Below are 16335 nucleotides of genomic sequence, written 5' to 3' on the forward strand. Positions count from 1 at the left end.
TTCCAGCAAGTAGCCAAGCACTGCGCCTGTTCACTGGACCTTACACATTCAACACATTATTTGAACTCCTTAGAAGTATGCAGCACCAGCAACCAATACAGTGTCAGCAACAATTAAGTGGACCAAGATTTATGATATAAAAACATAATAACAACTGACATTCAAAACCCCAGTGAAGTACATATCAAACAAGCATTCTTTTCTACTTATCTGAAAAAAAGAATGGAACAAATTGATCATTTCTCAGAGAAGTTATGCCTGTGTTACTGAACACTCATGTTTGTAGCTGTCCATGGAATGTTAATGCTTGACTGGATCTAAACATATGAGTAAGTAGCAAAGGGTATAAAAAAAGTCATTCCGTGGATAGCTTGCAAAATGAGTACCTTTATTAAAATAGATAATGACTAGGAATGATCTATTTCTTTCATTTTTTCCCTTCTAATAAGCAGATTGCTTGGGTTCCTTCTAATGAGCAGATTGCTTGGGTTCCTTCTAATGAGCAGATTGCTTGGGTTCCTTCTAATAAGCAAATTGCCTGGGTTCCTTCTAAAGAGCAGATTGCTTGGGTTCCTTCTAAAGAGCAGATTGCTTGGGTTCCTTCTAATAAGCAAATTGCTTGGGTTCCTTCTAATAAGCAAATTGCTTGGGTCCCTTCTAATAAGCAGATTGCTTGGGTTCCTTCTAATGAGCAGATTGCTTGGGTTCCTTCTAATGAGCAGATTGCTTGGGTTCCTTCTAATAAGCAAATTGCTTGGGTTCCTTCTAATAAGCAGATTGCTTGGGTTCCTTCTAATGAGCAGATTGCTTGGGTTCCTTCTAATAAGCAGATTGCTTGGGTTCCTTCTAATAAGCAGATTGCTTGGGTTCCTTCTAAAGAGCAGATTGCTTGGGTTCCTTCTAATAAGCAAATTGCTTGGGTTCCTTCTAATAAGCAAATTGCTTGGGTCCCTTCTAATAAGCAGATTGCTTGGGTTCCTTCTAATAAGCAAATTGCTTGGGTTCCTTCTAATAAGCAAATTGCTTGGGTCCCTTCTAATAAGCAGATTGCTTGGGTCCCTTCTAATGAGCAGATTGCTTGGGTTCCTTCTAATGAGCAGATTGCTTGGGTTCCTTCTAATAAGCAAATTGCTTGGGTTCCTTCTAATAAGCAAATTGCTTGGGTTCCTTCTAATAAGCAGATTGCTTGGGTTCCTTCTAATAAGCAAATTGCTTGGGTCCCTTCTAATAAGCAGATTGCTTGGGTTCCTTCTAATGAGCAGATTGCTTGGGTTCCTTCTAATGAGCAGATTGCTTGGGTTCCTTCTAATAAGCAAATTGCTTGGGTTCCTTCTAATAAGCAGATTGCTTGGGTTCCTTCTAATAAGCAGATTGCTTGGGTTTCTTCATGAGCAGATTGCTTGGGTTCCTTCTAATAAGCAGATTGCTTGGGTTCCTTCTAATAAGCAGATTGCTTGGGTTCCTTCTAATGAGCAGATTGCTTGGGTTCCTTCTAATAAGCAGATTGCTTGGGTTCCTTCTAATAAGCAGATTGCTTGGGTTCCTTCTAATAAGCAGATTGCTTGGGTTCCTTCTAATAAGCAGATTGATTGGGTTCCTTCTAATAAGCAGATTGCTTGGGTTCCTTCTAATAAGCAGATTGCTTGGGTTCCTTCTAATAAGCAGATTGCTTGGGTTCCTTCTAATGAGCAGATTGCTTGGGTTCCTTCTAATAAGCAAATTGCTTGGGTTCCTTCTAATAAGCAAATTGCTTGGGTCCCTTCTAATAAGCAAATTGCTTGGGTTCCTTCTAATAAGCAGATTGCTTGGGTTCCTTCTAATAAGCAAATTGCTTGGGTCCCTTCTAATAAGCAAATTGCTTGGGTTCCTTCTAATAACCAAATTGCTTGGGTTCCTTCTAATAAGCAGATTGCTTGGGTTCCTTCTAATGAGCAGATTGCTTGGGTTCCTTCTAATGAGCAGATTGCTTGGGTTCCTTCTAATAAGCAAATTGCTTGGGTTCCTTCTAATAAGCAGATTGATTGGGTTCCTTCTAATAAGCAGATTGCTTGGGTTCCTTCTAATGAGCAGATTGCTTGGGTTCCTTCTAATAAGCAGATTGCTTGGGTTCCTTCTAATAAGCAGATTGCTTGGGTTCCTTCTAATAAGCAGATTGCTTGGGTTCCTTCTAATAAGCAGATTGCTTGGGTTCCTTCTAATAAGCAGATTGCTTGGGTTCCTTCTAATAAGCAGATTGCTTGGGTTCCTTCTAATAAGCAGATTGCTTGGGTTCCTTCTAATAAGCAGATTGCTTGGGTTCCTTCTAATGAGCAGATTGCTTGGGTTCCTTCTAATAAGCAAATTGCTTGGGTTCCTTCTAATAAGCAAATTGCTTGGGTCCCTTCTAATAAGCAAATTGCTTGGGTTCCTTCTAATAAGCAGATTGCTTGGGTTCCTTCTAATAAGCAAATTGCTTGGGTCCCTTCTAATAAGCAAATTGCTTGGGTTCCTTCTAATAAGCAAATTGCTTGGGTTCCTTCTAATAAGCAGATTGCTTGGGTTCCTTCTAATAAGCAGATTGCTTGGGTTCCTTCTAATAAGCAGATTGCTTGGGTTCCTTCTAATAAGCAGATTGCTTGGGTCCCTTCTAATAAGCAAATTGCTTGGGTTCCTTCTAATAAGCAAATTGCTTGGGTTCCTTCTAATAAGCAGATTGCTTGGGTTCCTTCTAATAAGCAGATTGCTTGGGTTCCTTCTAATAAGCAGATTGCTTGGGTCCCTTCTAATAAGCAAATTGCTTGGGTTCCTTCTAATAAGCAGATTGCTTGGGTTCCTTCTAATAAGCAGATTGCTTGGGTTCCTTCTAATAAGCAGATTGCTTGGGTTCCTTCTAATAAGCAAATTGCTTGTTAAATATATGCCTTATCGGTACTAAACTGTTGAGTGTCATTTGTTCATTTTGAAAGACATTACCAATCCTTCTTGACTCAAGAGTCTTTTTGACTCACCCTGTAGGGTGCACAGGTTGCTCGTCAACAATCTCTTAATAACCCATCCAAAACACCAAATACTCCTAAAGTGATGAGAATCTATTATATAAGTGTCTCCTTCAAGGGTACAAGTTTGATTTATCAACAATACCAACCCACTCTTAGAGCTCTCTTTCATCAGAGACCCACCAAGTGAGAAGACTGCTCTTTGACAATTACCAATAGTGTCCAGTGTCTTTAATCCATAGCTAAATCCCTTTCGGGTACATATTTGTATTTATCAACAATACCAACCCACTCTTAGAGCTCTCTTCTACCATAAACTAATCCTAGTGTAAGAGTTTGTTCAGCCATGATAAAATAATGCCTCAATAATTCAGTCTTACTCAATCTTGTCCATTTTATTGCATTGTTGAGTCACTAAATGGATCATTGTTATTGTTGAGCCAGACATGTCCTTGTCAATAAAGTAACATCTATTTGGTAAACCTGCATGAGGTATGGCTTTAGGAATCTTCTTTATATTGCAGATGAAAACCAGCAGTGCTAGAATTTAGGTTTGGAGTCAAATCCATCACAAATTGAATTAAAGCGATAGAAAAGTATTTCTTAAGGTTTTATATTAACTAAGAAGAGGTATGTTTGTAAAGGTTAACTTCTGGGAAATGATGAAACTCAAATGTTTATAATAAATCATTTTAGCAAAAAGATCACTAAGCAGCCAGTTTAACAAAAAAGTTCAGGAAACAAGATTTCAAAAGTTCTTGTGAATTGAATTGAAATTGAGAGTGACTGTTTAAATTGGATTTAAGCCAGAATTTTAAATTGAGGTACCTGTATGCATCTATACTATAATAGCGCTTAAATCGCATGGGCGCCGCCATTGTTGTTTTAGGGCGCTGCCATGTTGTTTTCACGTCAAGTGGTGTCCGCACCCTGCTAAAATGATGCGTCCTGGGGTCAATTTTGGGGTACCTGTGGGTTGGGGCATGTGTTGTTTGTGACGTCACAGTCAAAGCGCGAGCGTGCAGTAACTTTGGGTTTCGGGGTACCCGTGGGTTGGGGGCATGTGTTGTTTGTGACGTCACAGTCAAAGCGCGAGCGTGTAGTAACTTTGGGATTGAGGGCAGGCGTCCTTTGTGATGTCATAGTCACAGCGCGAGCGTCCAGTAACTTCGCGCGTACATACAGTAAAGAACAATGCATGGGATCGAGGCACGACGCCCCGACAGGTCGAAGGCTGGTGGGGGTTATTAGAGCACGTTGTGAAGGAAGGGGCATGCAGTGTGGTACGTCTGTTGCAATGGGGCGGGGAAACGGCAAAAAATGAAGGGAACATAGTTAAAGGGCTGGGAAAATAATATGGAAAGGGGAAAAGAAAAAGGGTCGTTGGACGGGGAAAAAATAAACTGGACAGAGAAGAAAAATACACGAAACGGAGAACCACCTGGGTGAAAGTTATGGGCCGGCAAAAAATACAAAGAACAATTTACGGGCGGGATGACGGGAAGGAGGCACGGGTTACACTTGGGACGGGGACAGGATGAAGGGGCACAAAGTGGTACGTCTGTGGAACGGGAGACGGGGGAACAGCAAACATAAAAAGACAGGGAAAATGAACAGGGCTGGGGTATGGATTGAAAAAACAAAAGGAACTATCATGATATGGGACATGGGACAGAAAAATATTGAACTAAATGGGGGGAATGAAGCCCATGAAACGGGAAAGAACCACAAACGGGACCCGCGCGAAACTGGAAAATATGAGTTATGGGCAAACAGTGGCAAGCAAAGAACAATGCCAATGCAGGGGATCGGGGGACGGGGGAGGCACGGAGGCTTGGGTTAGATATGGGACGGGGTAGGGAAGGGGCACACGGTGGGTCAGGGAGTTTGGGGAAAAAATGAACGGGGCTGGTGAGGGGGAAAAAAGAAAAGGGACTTGGAAACGATACAGGACAGGTAAATAATAAACTGAACAGGAACAAAATCAACGAAGCGGGATATAAACGGGACTGGGAAAGAACCACTATTGGGACCCGCTGGAAACTGGAAATATGGATGGGATCGACAAATAATGCCGAAGCGGACAAAAGACGGACAAGTATACGATTTCACAAAGCATTAAGATTCGTCTTAACTTTGGATGGGTGGTTTGCCACAGTGATTTGTATTGTGACCCTGCCCGGCCACTTTAACCCTCCCCTGTACAAAACGCTACACTTGCAGCATTTTATACGTAGGGCTTTCTAGCGGGCTAGTCCCAATAATGATTCAAACCTTGGTTAGTCTTTGTAGCAACAAACATTTCTGCGCCTATATGGAGTTCAATAGGAAACACCCAGTGGATCTAGTATCCCTTTCTTCATGGTTACAGTTTTACTAATATTTTGCATTGGATGTTTTTGTCAATTTTTTTTACAACTTTATTGCACTAATTGGCTTAAACTCAGTTCAGGATGAATCTCTTTCATTTGCTTTTTAACCATTAAAAGGGTGATAAGTTTGATATCTCAGCTCTCCAAAAGTCCTGCGAAAAAAAACTTATCCAAACTTCAACCCCATGACACTAGCATGAGATCAAATGTCAAACTGCTGTATTGTTTAGCATGCCCACTAATGTTAACCCAGTTTGAATCCTGCAGGTACACACAAACAATAATTTCATTCCATACTGGAACCAGGGCTAATCCATTATTATTTGATCTTGCTTTTCAAGTCAGCAAGACAATACAATTAAAACAAGCATAGGCCGTCCAGGGAAGGGTAAAAGTATAAAACAACTGTCATCAAGGTCTGATACTTCAACGAAGGCGTTTTCCTCCATGCCCCCTAGGGGAACTTGAAATGCTCCAGTTATGATTTCCTCATAGAGTGCCCTTTACCAAGGAGAAGATGCCTTGGTGATGCCTTGGTGCCCTTGCCCTTTCAAAAATGAAGCATACAGGCCTGCAAATCAATGCAAATGATGAGATAAAGTAATCCTTTTCCCCTGATGCGATTATGACTCAATTAAACCTTGCCTACTGACCTAGAGTCTTGTCTCTTGACCATGATATATTGACTATACATACCTTGATCACATAAGATACCACCCCATTCCTGTTGGCAGTTACATTGCCAGGGTGAGTTGCAGCTGCCATGGACGCATCCTGGATAAGGTGAACAGTGGTCACATAGTTCTCCTTGCCAGCCATAGCGACACCTGTGACAAATAAATCCAACAGAATTAACTTCTTTTATTCCAATTTGATTGGCATGGATTAGGACTGAGTATTTTCTTCCCAGGTTGTCAATTCAACATGTGTGCAGTGTATATTTGTGAAGCATTTCAATAAAGACGTCAGTGTGTTATGGGTAATAATGAGAGGATAATTTCATCATTTAGCAAGAGGTCATCATTTTATGAGATACTAAACTATGTAGTCAGCAAAAAACACACACCATAAATCCTCAATGCAAAAAAAATAATAAAATAACTGATTTGATTTAGTTTCACTTGTGATGTTTTGCGAAGGAATGAATCATTATTAAAGTCATGGAAAGTTAAACAATAAGTGTGTAAGAAGATTTGATTAGTATTGGTATTGCTCTTAACTTAACGTTTTAAAATGTTGTTAATCACACACCTGTAAATACTTGTAGAATGATGACTTAAAAAAGGACAGAAAAACAATTTTTTCTAAAATAGTTATACAACTTGAAGTTATAGCCACTAAGAAGAAAAGCTTTTCGGCATAATTTTTGTAACAAAAACCTGATCACCTTGGTTACCATAGTATTTTGTAAAGTGAGTTGTGCTATTTGTTTTGCATGTAGTGTAAGTTATTAAGACAATAAATTTCTGCAATCATCTTTTGAATTATTCATATTTCCATAATTCATTTTTTAATTAAAGTTAGATAATTATAGCAGTTTCACAGGTTACTGTACTGCCAACCTATAACCATTGCCTAAGAATCATCATCAAATATTGACAATATAGAAAACACCAGCATGTGTTAAGGAAACTCATAATGAACGAGACTTCATTTACATATTACCCTTACGAGACAACTACCAGGCTACCACCCCTATTCAATGTTATCAACATATGGGTAGATTTAGCTGACTAATTGAATATCATTGATGGGGGGGGGGTGAAGTGGTGTTTGACTGATGGTACAGTACACAGCGAGTGTAAATTGGTTTCTGGCTGGTTCGGTCTTCATAAAATGTTGTTTTATAAAGACCATTGTGTTTAATGTGTTCTTATGTAATATTTGATGACAGCAGTAACCAAACAAGGCCATGGATAGTTGCAGGCAGGTTTGGCAGTAATAAGATGAGATACAAGATGTGATTACTAATGAAGATGAAAATGTTAACTTGATATTTTTAGATCCACAAGAACTTCACACGATCCACCACTCTCACACATGTTAAACAGTGCAAAGCACTATTCAAGAACACCATGTGAACAAACACTATACTATTACACCTATTAAATAGTACCTAACTGTACAAGTAGCAAATGTGCAAAACACTATTTCAGAACACCATCTGAACAAAGATTATACTAACACCTTTTAAATAGTACCTAACTTAAGAATATCAAATTGAGAAATTGTGTGTTAATGGTAGCTGTTCTGAATTATATTCAAATGAGACCAAACCTAGGGATGGATTCTATTGAGTAAGTTAGGTTGGGGGGGGGGGGGGGTGAGGTTGTACTTACAGACACTCGCCTGGTTCATTGCAGTATCCATGGATGAAATCACAGCCTCGTTTACAAATAGCTTTAACACAGAAAATAAAGACGTTGTGGTTGATACTGTATATAAACTTCAATCTTTTGTTATTTTCTATAGAAGGTTATCGTAATAAATTAAAAGAACCATAAACAAAAGTGTTAAATGTGTACATTAGTGGGTCAAAATAAAACATAAATCAAACAACGATTACAATGACAACAATTTGTTAAAAATGTATGAAAACGTCTTGGGTTCAAATCACAAATAAGTTCCTTTCACTCTCAATTAAAGAACACAAAACGTTACATAAAATGTTGTCACATTTTGTAGTCTTTAATTGAAAGTGAAAGGAAGTCCTTTGTGATTTGAACCCAAGACCTGTAGAACCAAACCCACATACCTGTCTGACAGTTCACCCCAGTCCATCCATGATGACAAACTTTGTCCCCATTCGCATCACAAGAATAATGTCCAAAGGTGTCATCTCGAGAACGGCAAAACTTGACACACGTTGTGTCAAAAAAGTTTGGATCACACAAGACCCGTATTCTGTATAAGAGTCTGGCATTAGCACCATTGTGTCTCAAAGTTGTCCAGGAAGAAGCTGGGGCAATGATCCCAGAGTGGAAAGAACGCTCGATTAATCCACTGGATTCTGAAAGTCAAATACAGAACATTTATTGAAACTCCGACATCAAGACCATTTACACTTTATTTTATTGTTCAAATAAAACCTTAGCCCTAAACCCTACTGTAGGAACAAACCTAAACCCTCAAAAATCATCCAAATCATTCCGTTGATTTTGAAGATTAGGATTTCTACAATGTTGTTATTGTGCTGCTATCGGCAAATAAAAAACAATGATTAATCATTTTAGGTTGAACAAAGACAATTTCTGTTGTTATTTTATTATTATGCACTTTAAAGTCCATAATAATAAAATAACAACAATTGTGGGCCTAGAGTAGCTCTAAGGATTATACCTCATTTCCTTTGTGTGTGTTTTTTCTGATACTCCTGAATAATCTTTGTTTCATGCCAGGTTACACTTTGAATGATGACAGATATTAATATTCAGAACTGCTTGAAATACTGTACTAGTAATAAAATTGAATAAAAAACACTAACACTAAACATTCTATTCCAAGAAAAGAATAGATTGTTTAATTCACCCTCTTGTTGTACATGTTGAATTTGGCTTTTGGGCTACAGTGGTTGAGTTTCTATTTGAGGTATCTTTGGTGCCATCACAAGAATATTGTCATCTTTTAAATTGTATTATATTTATTTGTCTACACATAGTCACATAGTAAATAACAAATTAAGATTTCTGTACAATGTGGGGGCATTTTACATTATTTGGGGTCGAACAAAGCAGGTGTTGAAGCAACTGTCTGTAGATTACAATGACAGGGCTATACCAACTGATCTGTCTAGCCCCTTTGTTGGTAGTCTCCATATTTTGACATAAATAGAATCCACCTTAAACTACCATGTGGCCAGTTTCACAATGTTTTAGAGGAATTCATTTTGTAGAGTATCCCAATAACTTGGCCGAAAGGCGGCCACAGCACAAGTTCTGAAGATTATGTCAATTAAACATTGAGAATACACACGTGGCAGATTAAAAACCCTCTGATGGAGATTAACAATGGTACACTGAATTTATAAGTGCCCACTTCAGTCCTGTTCATAAACTCCGCTAATTCTACATCACGTTATCAATTATTCAGATAGGATCAATAAGGACATTGCTGCTCCATGGGTCGGGGCAGTCCGCGGTTGCCTAGTGCGTATTATTGACCGAGGTATCCAATATCAAGGTCAGTTTGGAACAAAGGGGAACCTAGCTGCCTGTGGTATGCCTATTGTACCCCCCCCCCCCCCCCCCCTGGCGCTAGCGCTGGTGACTGTCGCTGTGGCTGCTACAGGCGCGTGTTAAAATGACACAAGTCAAGTAAGACTATTGTTACTGTGTCTTAAAGCATTTTACACTCTGTTGAATTGTTTATTTCTTTAGTGCGGTCTGGTTGTATTATTGTATTACAATAAAGCTCTAGCAAGATGATATAGTAAGCTGATATTGCCGACAGGAACTTGGATTCAACAAACTTTCATTCCACAGCTTGAGCAAGATGAAGTTTCCATTTACAAAACTATTGGAGTGCATCAGCTTTCTGTATTTAATTTTATATAGGAGTTAAGGATAAGGGGCCTTAATAGTTCAGAGTAAATGCCAATATTTGCAACAGAAAACTTAAATATAAAAAATGGTATACTCTTCAACCAACAATAAATGTATTTACTAGTCTTTCTTATACAAAATCTTTATCAAATAGATATCTACAAAAACTTTTAATTAACCGTTTTGGTTGAATGCTACCTTACCAAATAATTTCTTTAAAGATTTGTTTGTATAAATTGTTGGCTAATTGGTTTCTTAGACTATGCTTATTTTCATTGTGGCATGCAGTGACAACAATTTTCCATTGAAAGATTCAACACATAATGTTGGTTGTTTGCTAGAAAATCAAAGAGACTTCCAATGATCCTAGTATTAAAATGGGGTTTTTGCAAGAGAAAATATTAATTATAATCCTCTAGTTTCTATTAAACATGACTTTTACCTAGCAACTACACATAAGAGTTTTAAAACAACTTCCAATACTGTAAAATTTATATCAACATTGGGTTTGAAACCCCCAACCCCCACCCCCACCCCGCCCCATAAAAAAAAAAAAAAAAAAATACCACCATTTTAGGTTTACTCTTAAATCATGGTGTAATAATACTTGTTATCCCTGAAACAATTGTTACATCAGTTAAAACATACCCAAGTCTTGTTATTAATGGTGGTACGTGTTGTGGTACAATAATATGTTTGCATTAACCTTTCTAATTTTTGCCTGTAGCGTTAAGCTACGCATGCAGTTTAAGACTAGTTTCCCACATGATCTGTGTTGTTCATCAGTAAACATTGCAGACAACTATCGAACGACCTGAACCAATTGACGAGGTCATCCAAGCTGAAGATCTGACTCAATTTGAACAAATGTTGGGCACAATGGCACAGCTACCTGGGTGAGTACTCTTAGGACTAGTTTGCTTGAGAGTTGTGCAAACAATCACACAGTGACGGCTGCAGAAACAGCTGCGACAATCAACATTTTGTTATCAGTAAAAAAGGAAATCCAAAGTAAAAAAAATCCAAAAGCAAACCTGAAAACATAAAACCTACTTTAGTTCAGCTGTAAATTCTATTACTTTTATATATTTTTCATGACAAAACACTGCACCATCTGCGATAATCCCAATGCTCACCCTATGGTAGCATGATTGTGACCTCTTTTCACTGCCTAAACCCTGCTAATCTTCAAATCTCACACATCAAGCAATATTAGCCCATAGTGTAAAGCGTGTCATTTGTACCTCTAAATCCTTCGTTTTGACACCAATGCAAGTTCCACTATGAAAACAATGATCCTTTTTTTTCTACTAACACAGAAATATCAGTCGTAAATTGAAACAGGGGATGAAATTTGAACCTGTTCAAAGCAGGACAAGTACTCTCCAGTCCGCGCCAGTCGGGGCATGGTCGGGGGAGAACAAGCCAACCCGTTGTATCTTTTGTTTCTGACACAAGCCGAGCAAACGAGAGTCCAACCCATGGGTTAGGTACACTCGTAAATTATTTCAGAAAGGAAAAATGAAAAAAGTGTGGGAATTTAAGAGTTTGTTGCAGCCATTTGGAAACAGCTGCTAAGATTCCAGGGAATGTGTCCAGTACCAGATAATACAGACATTTTACAGTAGTTGGGGAATTGGCTCTGATACAGCGGTCATAAACTATCACTTTCATCTTCTTCTTTTCACTCCTCACAAAGAAGTTTGGATAATGATCCACTTAAAGATGCAGTAAGAATTTATAAATCACTCAGCGGGGGAATTTCAAGCCCAGAGATTCAAGAATTTATGGTGGATTGACTGGAGGCGATTCCAGTATTTACTGGTCATGACTTATTAGAGATAACAGAGCTGTACTTCTTGGCATCATAAATGTCTCACTGAAAGTACTTATTCTAGCTGATGAACAGTAAACTCACATGCATGAATCACAAAGTGAACTTTCATCGTTAATAAAACCACAAATGCCTCTTTAAATCTTAAATTTAATACTTGATATGTTTCAAAGGCAGTGAGTTGAATGACAATGATTTATTTTAATTGAACTAAGTTGTCAAAGTTGAAATGATAGCAGGCTCTCTTCCTAATTTTGTCAAGAATGAATGGACACTGATAATACAAAAAACATTATAGTATGTTTAAAAAGTGATATTACTTGTAAGTTAAGTTTCACAGATGCATTTTTGTTTCCTATATTAATTCTCAGCCCAATTTCATCAAGTTGTTGAGCACAAACATACTAAGCACAATTAGTTCTTGCTAAGCAGAAACAGTTAATCAGCCAAAATATTATGTTATGTAAATTGTTTGTGACTGGTTAACTGCAAGTTTTTGCTGAGCATTAACATTTACTAAGCATCAATTTACGCTAAAATGCCTGTCTTTAAAGGCAATTTTTACAGGCAAGATGGAGGCAACCAACTGAAGTGCTTACAAAAGGAAACTCTTTTAAGGTTTTGAAACCTCTTTTTGTAGCGCAGAACCCGAAGAGTAATGTGACTGTTTCTTCTTCTTCCACACTCCACCTGTAAGTTGCCTATTCATGGCCTTGCTTAAAGTACCATGAACTTTGCCATGTCATTGGTAATACATCCTATCCAAACACTGTATCTTGCAAATTTAGACCAAGCCATAAAAAATAACAATACTGTAATAAATTGCAAATAAAAAAATTGTATAGTTGAGTTTGGAGCCTGGGTATTTTATTGTCACTCAGACATCATAGTGTGAAAAGGTTAATCAAGTTTTTTGAAAAGCAATGAGCCGTTGGAAATGGGGTTTTATTCTGTATGAGTGAGTGAGTCATTGAATTAGGCACTCTATTTGGGAAGCGACCCTAGGGCTGACTTCACAGCAGGCCGTACCTTGCACCCCTGAAGGTACCGGGTACCTTGCTCCCCTAAAGGAACCGGGTATACCTTGCTCCCATAGAGGTACCTTGCACCCCTGAAGGTACCCGGTACCTTGCTTCCCTAAATGTACTTGGTACCTTGCTCCAATAAAGGTACCGGGTATACCTCGCTCCCGTAGAGGTACCTTGCTTCCCTAAATGTACTTGGTACCTTGCTCACATCAAGCTACCGGGTATACCTCGCTCCCATAGAGGTACCTTGCTCCCCTGAAGGTACCGGGTACCTTGCACCCCTGAAGGTACCGGGTACCTTGCTCCCCTAAATGTACTTGGTACCTTGCTCCCATAAAGGTACCGGGTATACCTTGCTCCCATAGAGGTACCTTGCTCCCCTAAAGGTACCGGGTATAACTTGCTCCCATAAAGGTACCGGGTACATTGCTCCCCTTAAAGGTACCTTGCTCCCATAAAGGTACATTGCTCCCCTTAAAGGTACCTTGCTCCCATAAAGGTACCGGGTACATTGCTCCCCTTAAAGGTACCTTGCTCCCATAAAGGTACCTTGCTCCCATAAAGGTACCTTGCTCCCATAAAGGTACCTTGCTCCCATAAAGGTACCAGGTACATTGCTCCCCTGAAGGTACCTCTTCATACTTGGTAGAAATATGGGGTTTTACAGGCTACCACAGTCAATAGTTTGTGGTGCTGTGTAGCCATCATGTTGTTGGATTTTGTAAGATGTCTTGGACATTTAATAAATGATCTTTAAGCTTTCTTTATTAATAAAAAGAGTTCTTTTTTACAATGTACTTACCCGAGGCATCCAAGTATTGTTTGTCAAAGGCAGATAAGATCAGCGTAAATGTTTGCTGTAAAGGATAACATCAATACACAAAAGTCAAACTAGATGAAGAACCTTAGATTTCTAAATTCATAACAGTTCATTAAATTTTTGAAATTAAGTCCAAATGTATAGGCCCTAAGGCTTTAATTTCAAACAATCACCACTAGCCATTGATTTCTACTCACAGGTCTTTTAACTTAAAACTTTCACTGGCCCAGAACTATTTCAAAATAGATCAACTTTAAAGAAGTTTCAAAATGTTTGGAAAACACCAGATACAAGAGCTTTTTTAGTTTTTAGGGTAATTGGCTTGATTTTAACATTATTTGCTGTTGGCCAGTGTATAATGAAGTTAATAAAGGTTTTTTGCAAACTACATATTTAGCTGTTAGTACAACTGTTGTTAAAAGTTACATATTTATTGTCAAGAAGATTAAATTGATGTCCATCTTCTGGAAATAATGTTGTCCAAGTTTACTGAACATTCAAAATATGAGTTAACCTGAACTGAAGTACTAAAATTTTTACAATTCTCTTCATTGAATTTGAGCAAATTATGTTCTGAATTTCTTTGAAAGTGTGAACTCTGTGCTAACGTAGCTTCTGAAATTCTTAGCAATAAACTCAAAGTATGAAGGAGCATCTATCATAAAATATGTCAAAGTTTGAAGAAGGGATAACTGCAATAAGTAGAAATAACCTCTGTACCACAATAGTCAATTGCCATAGTTGTAACACTAGATCAAATAAAGAAATCAACTGATAAAAGGTTCATTTGTGTTTTGGTTGATTCATTTATATGAAACCTGGATCATGGCCAAATACAGTGAGGAGGATTTGATACTCTTTGGGATGAAAAGAAGTTATACGTTCAATTGCTGTCAAATGGAATAACTAAAGGCAACAGTACATTCATTGTTTAATCAGTCAAATACAACCAGGCAACCTTTTTATATTATAAGCATACATTTCATAGAAGTTAGATTGCAAAAGGAGTAATTTAAAGTCAATTTTAGGTTAACTATTTGTTTCGAAGTACATTGTACATAATTAATGTCAAGGTTGTTAACAAGGTCAGATTGACTGTTGTTTGTATTTATTGCCAAACCAGTAATACAATCTCTAAAACATATGACAAAAAATAATTGGATATGTTAGGGGAGAGGGGAATAAATACAGCAAAAGTGAAAACTTACCACCCATCCAAATTCAAAAGGGAATATCATAGTTGCATTTCTATTCTCAACTCTACCACTCCCATCCAAAGGCAGTTCAAAGGAACTGTTTCCTAAGATAGGGGTGTCGCTGATCCCAAATGTACATGAGCCTTCGGGTGTGGCCCTAGACTGGTATTGTCTTAAACATCCAACAAAGAGGGTGTGGCAGGCACCGGTACAGCCTGCGTCTGATCGGGATCCATGGCAACAATCACCATCAGCTAGTTCACCAGAATCATTGTCAATCGACAAAATCACAACTTCCATATATCCAGAGGCCTGGACTAGCTGCACCTGCAAAAGCAAAAATCAATAATCAAATGTCTTGTTTGTTATCTTAAAGTCCAGAAGATAATAGTGGCTTCTTATATACATACTCATATCAGTCACTCAGTGACCCTCAAGGCGCTTCAATATTCAGTTTTTTTCCTGCAAGGCATGTGGGACTACATTTGAATTATTTCAATCTTTGTCTATTGAATCGATCCAAAAGCGAGGTTGCAAAATTATTTTAGGCAGAGAATATAGCAACTATCTGATGCCCTTTCTACTTGTTACTTACAAACTATATGTCCCACAGAAGAAATGAATTGTGCCTTAAATTTGCCTAAGTTTGCCATTTGTTTTTGTTTTCTAAACTTTTTAATAATTGGTTCAAAGTTAACCCCAAATCTCATTCTATGTCACTCAGAAATACACACAAATTTTATGAACCCAATTGCAAAGTTTATAGGCACAACAAAAGTGCAATCCCCCACCTCACTCGTATTTTAAAGGAACACGTTGCCTTGGATCGTTCGAGTTGATCTTTGAACTTTTAAAATATCTTTCTAACCATGCATTTTATAACAAACAGTTTCAAACGCTTTTCAAAGACCAACTCGACCAATCCAAGGCAACATGTTCCTTTAAATGGAGCCTAACTGATTTTAACTTTTATCATTCCCACATTTGGCTGGTCCATTTTCATGTAATTGCTCTCGGCCTGTCACTTGTTGTAATTTTTGTTGTAACTTTGAATAATTACTTGGGTTTTTTATCATAGGTCCTTTGTGGCCTTTATGACTTTATATATCCATATTTTTAATATTATTTTTAACATATTTATTGTAATGTTTGTAATTCAAATACAATTTGGCGTTTTGCTTGTGATTTTCAACAAAGTTGTCTCTGAGTATATGATATATTTTCAATATTTTATAAATTTGACATTTATTTCACAAGTTAAGTATTAAAAAAAACTGCTATTCCAAAATGAGCATACATCCTCCTCAAGGGCCACACAATGAAATAATGATGATGATGTGTATTTATTAAGCGATCAGAGACAACAAGATAAGAAAATTGAAGCAAATACCAAAGCATGATAGTGAATTAATCATCATAATCAGTAACAATCACAAAATATGTCCTATATTTTCATTCTCTTGCTTCGCTGTTCTTTTGCTAGGATTAAACCACACTCCGTATCATCATTTTTGTATAGGATTCAAGATTGTAACATCCCATAAAAATTACCAGCAAGTTTTATGTTAC

General features: G+C 37.8%; 1 protein-coding gene across 4 annotated transcripts in view; it reads right to left on the bottom strand.

Annotated features, from left to right (window-relative positions):
* The window catches only part of LOC117289388 (protein jagged-1b-like), a 51277-nt gene that overhangs the window by 28954 nt on the left and 5988 nt on the right, over positions 1-16335 (bottom strand). For all 4 annotated transcript variants that reach the window (XR_004518941.1, XM_033770503.1, XM_033770494.1 and 1 more), the window contains exons 2-6: positions 14779-15093; positions 13553-13607; positions 8103-8357; positions 7687-7747; positions 6044-6174 (exon numbers count right to left, since the gene is read on the bottom strand). Coding sequence is in view for 3 of the 4 variants with exons in the window: in XM_033770503.1 (XP_033626394.1) it covers positions 6044-6174; positions 7687-7747; positions 8103-8357; positions 13553-13607; positions 14779-15093 (817 nt within the window). In the remaining variant the exon portion in view is untranslated. The remainder of the gene's footprint in view (positions 1-6043; positions 6175-7686; positions 7748-8102; positions 8358-13552; positions 13608-14778; positions 15094-16335) is intronic.

Source organism: Asterias rubens, chromosome 1 (genome assembly GCF_902459465.1).
Source record: "Asterias rubens chromosome 1, eAstRub1.3, whole genome shotgun sequence".
Classification (NCBI taxonomy): domain Eukaryota; kingdom Metazoa; phylum Echinodermata; class Asteroidea; order Forcipulatida; family Asteriidae; genus Asterias; species Asterias rubens.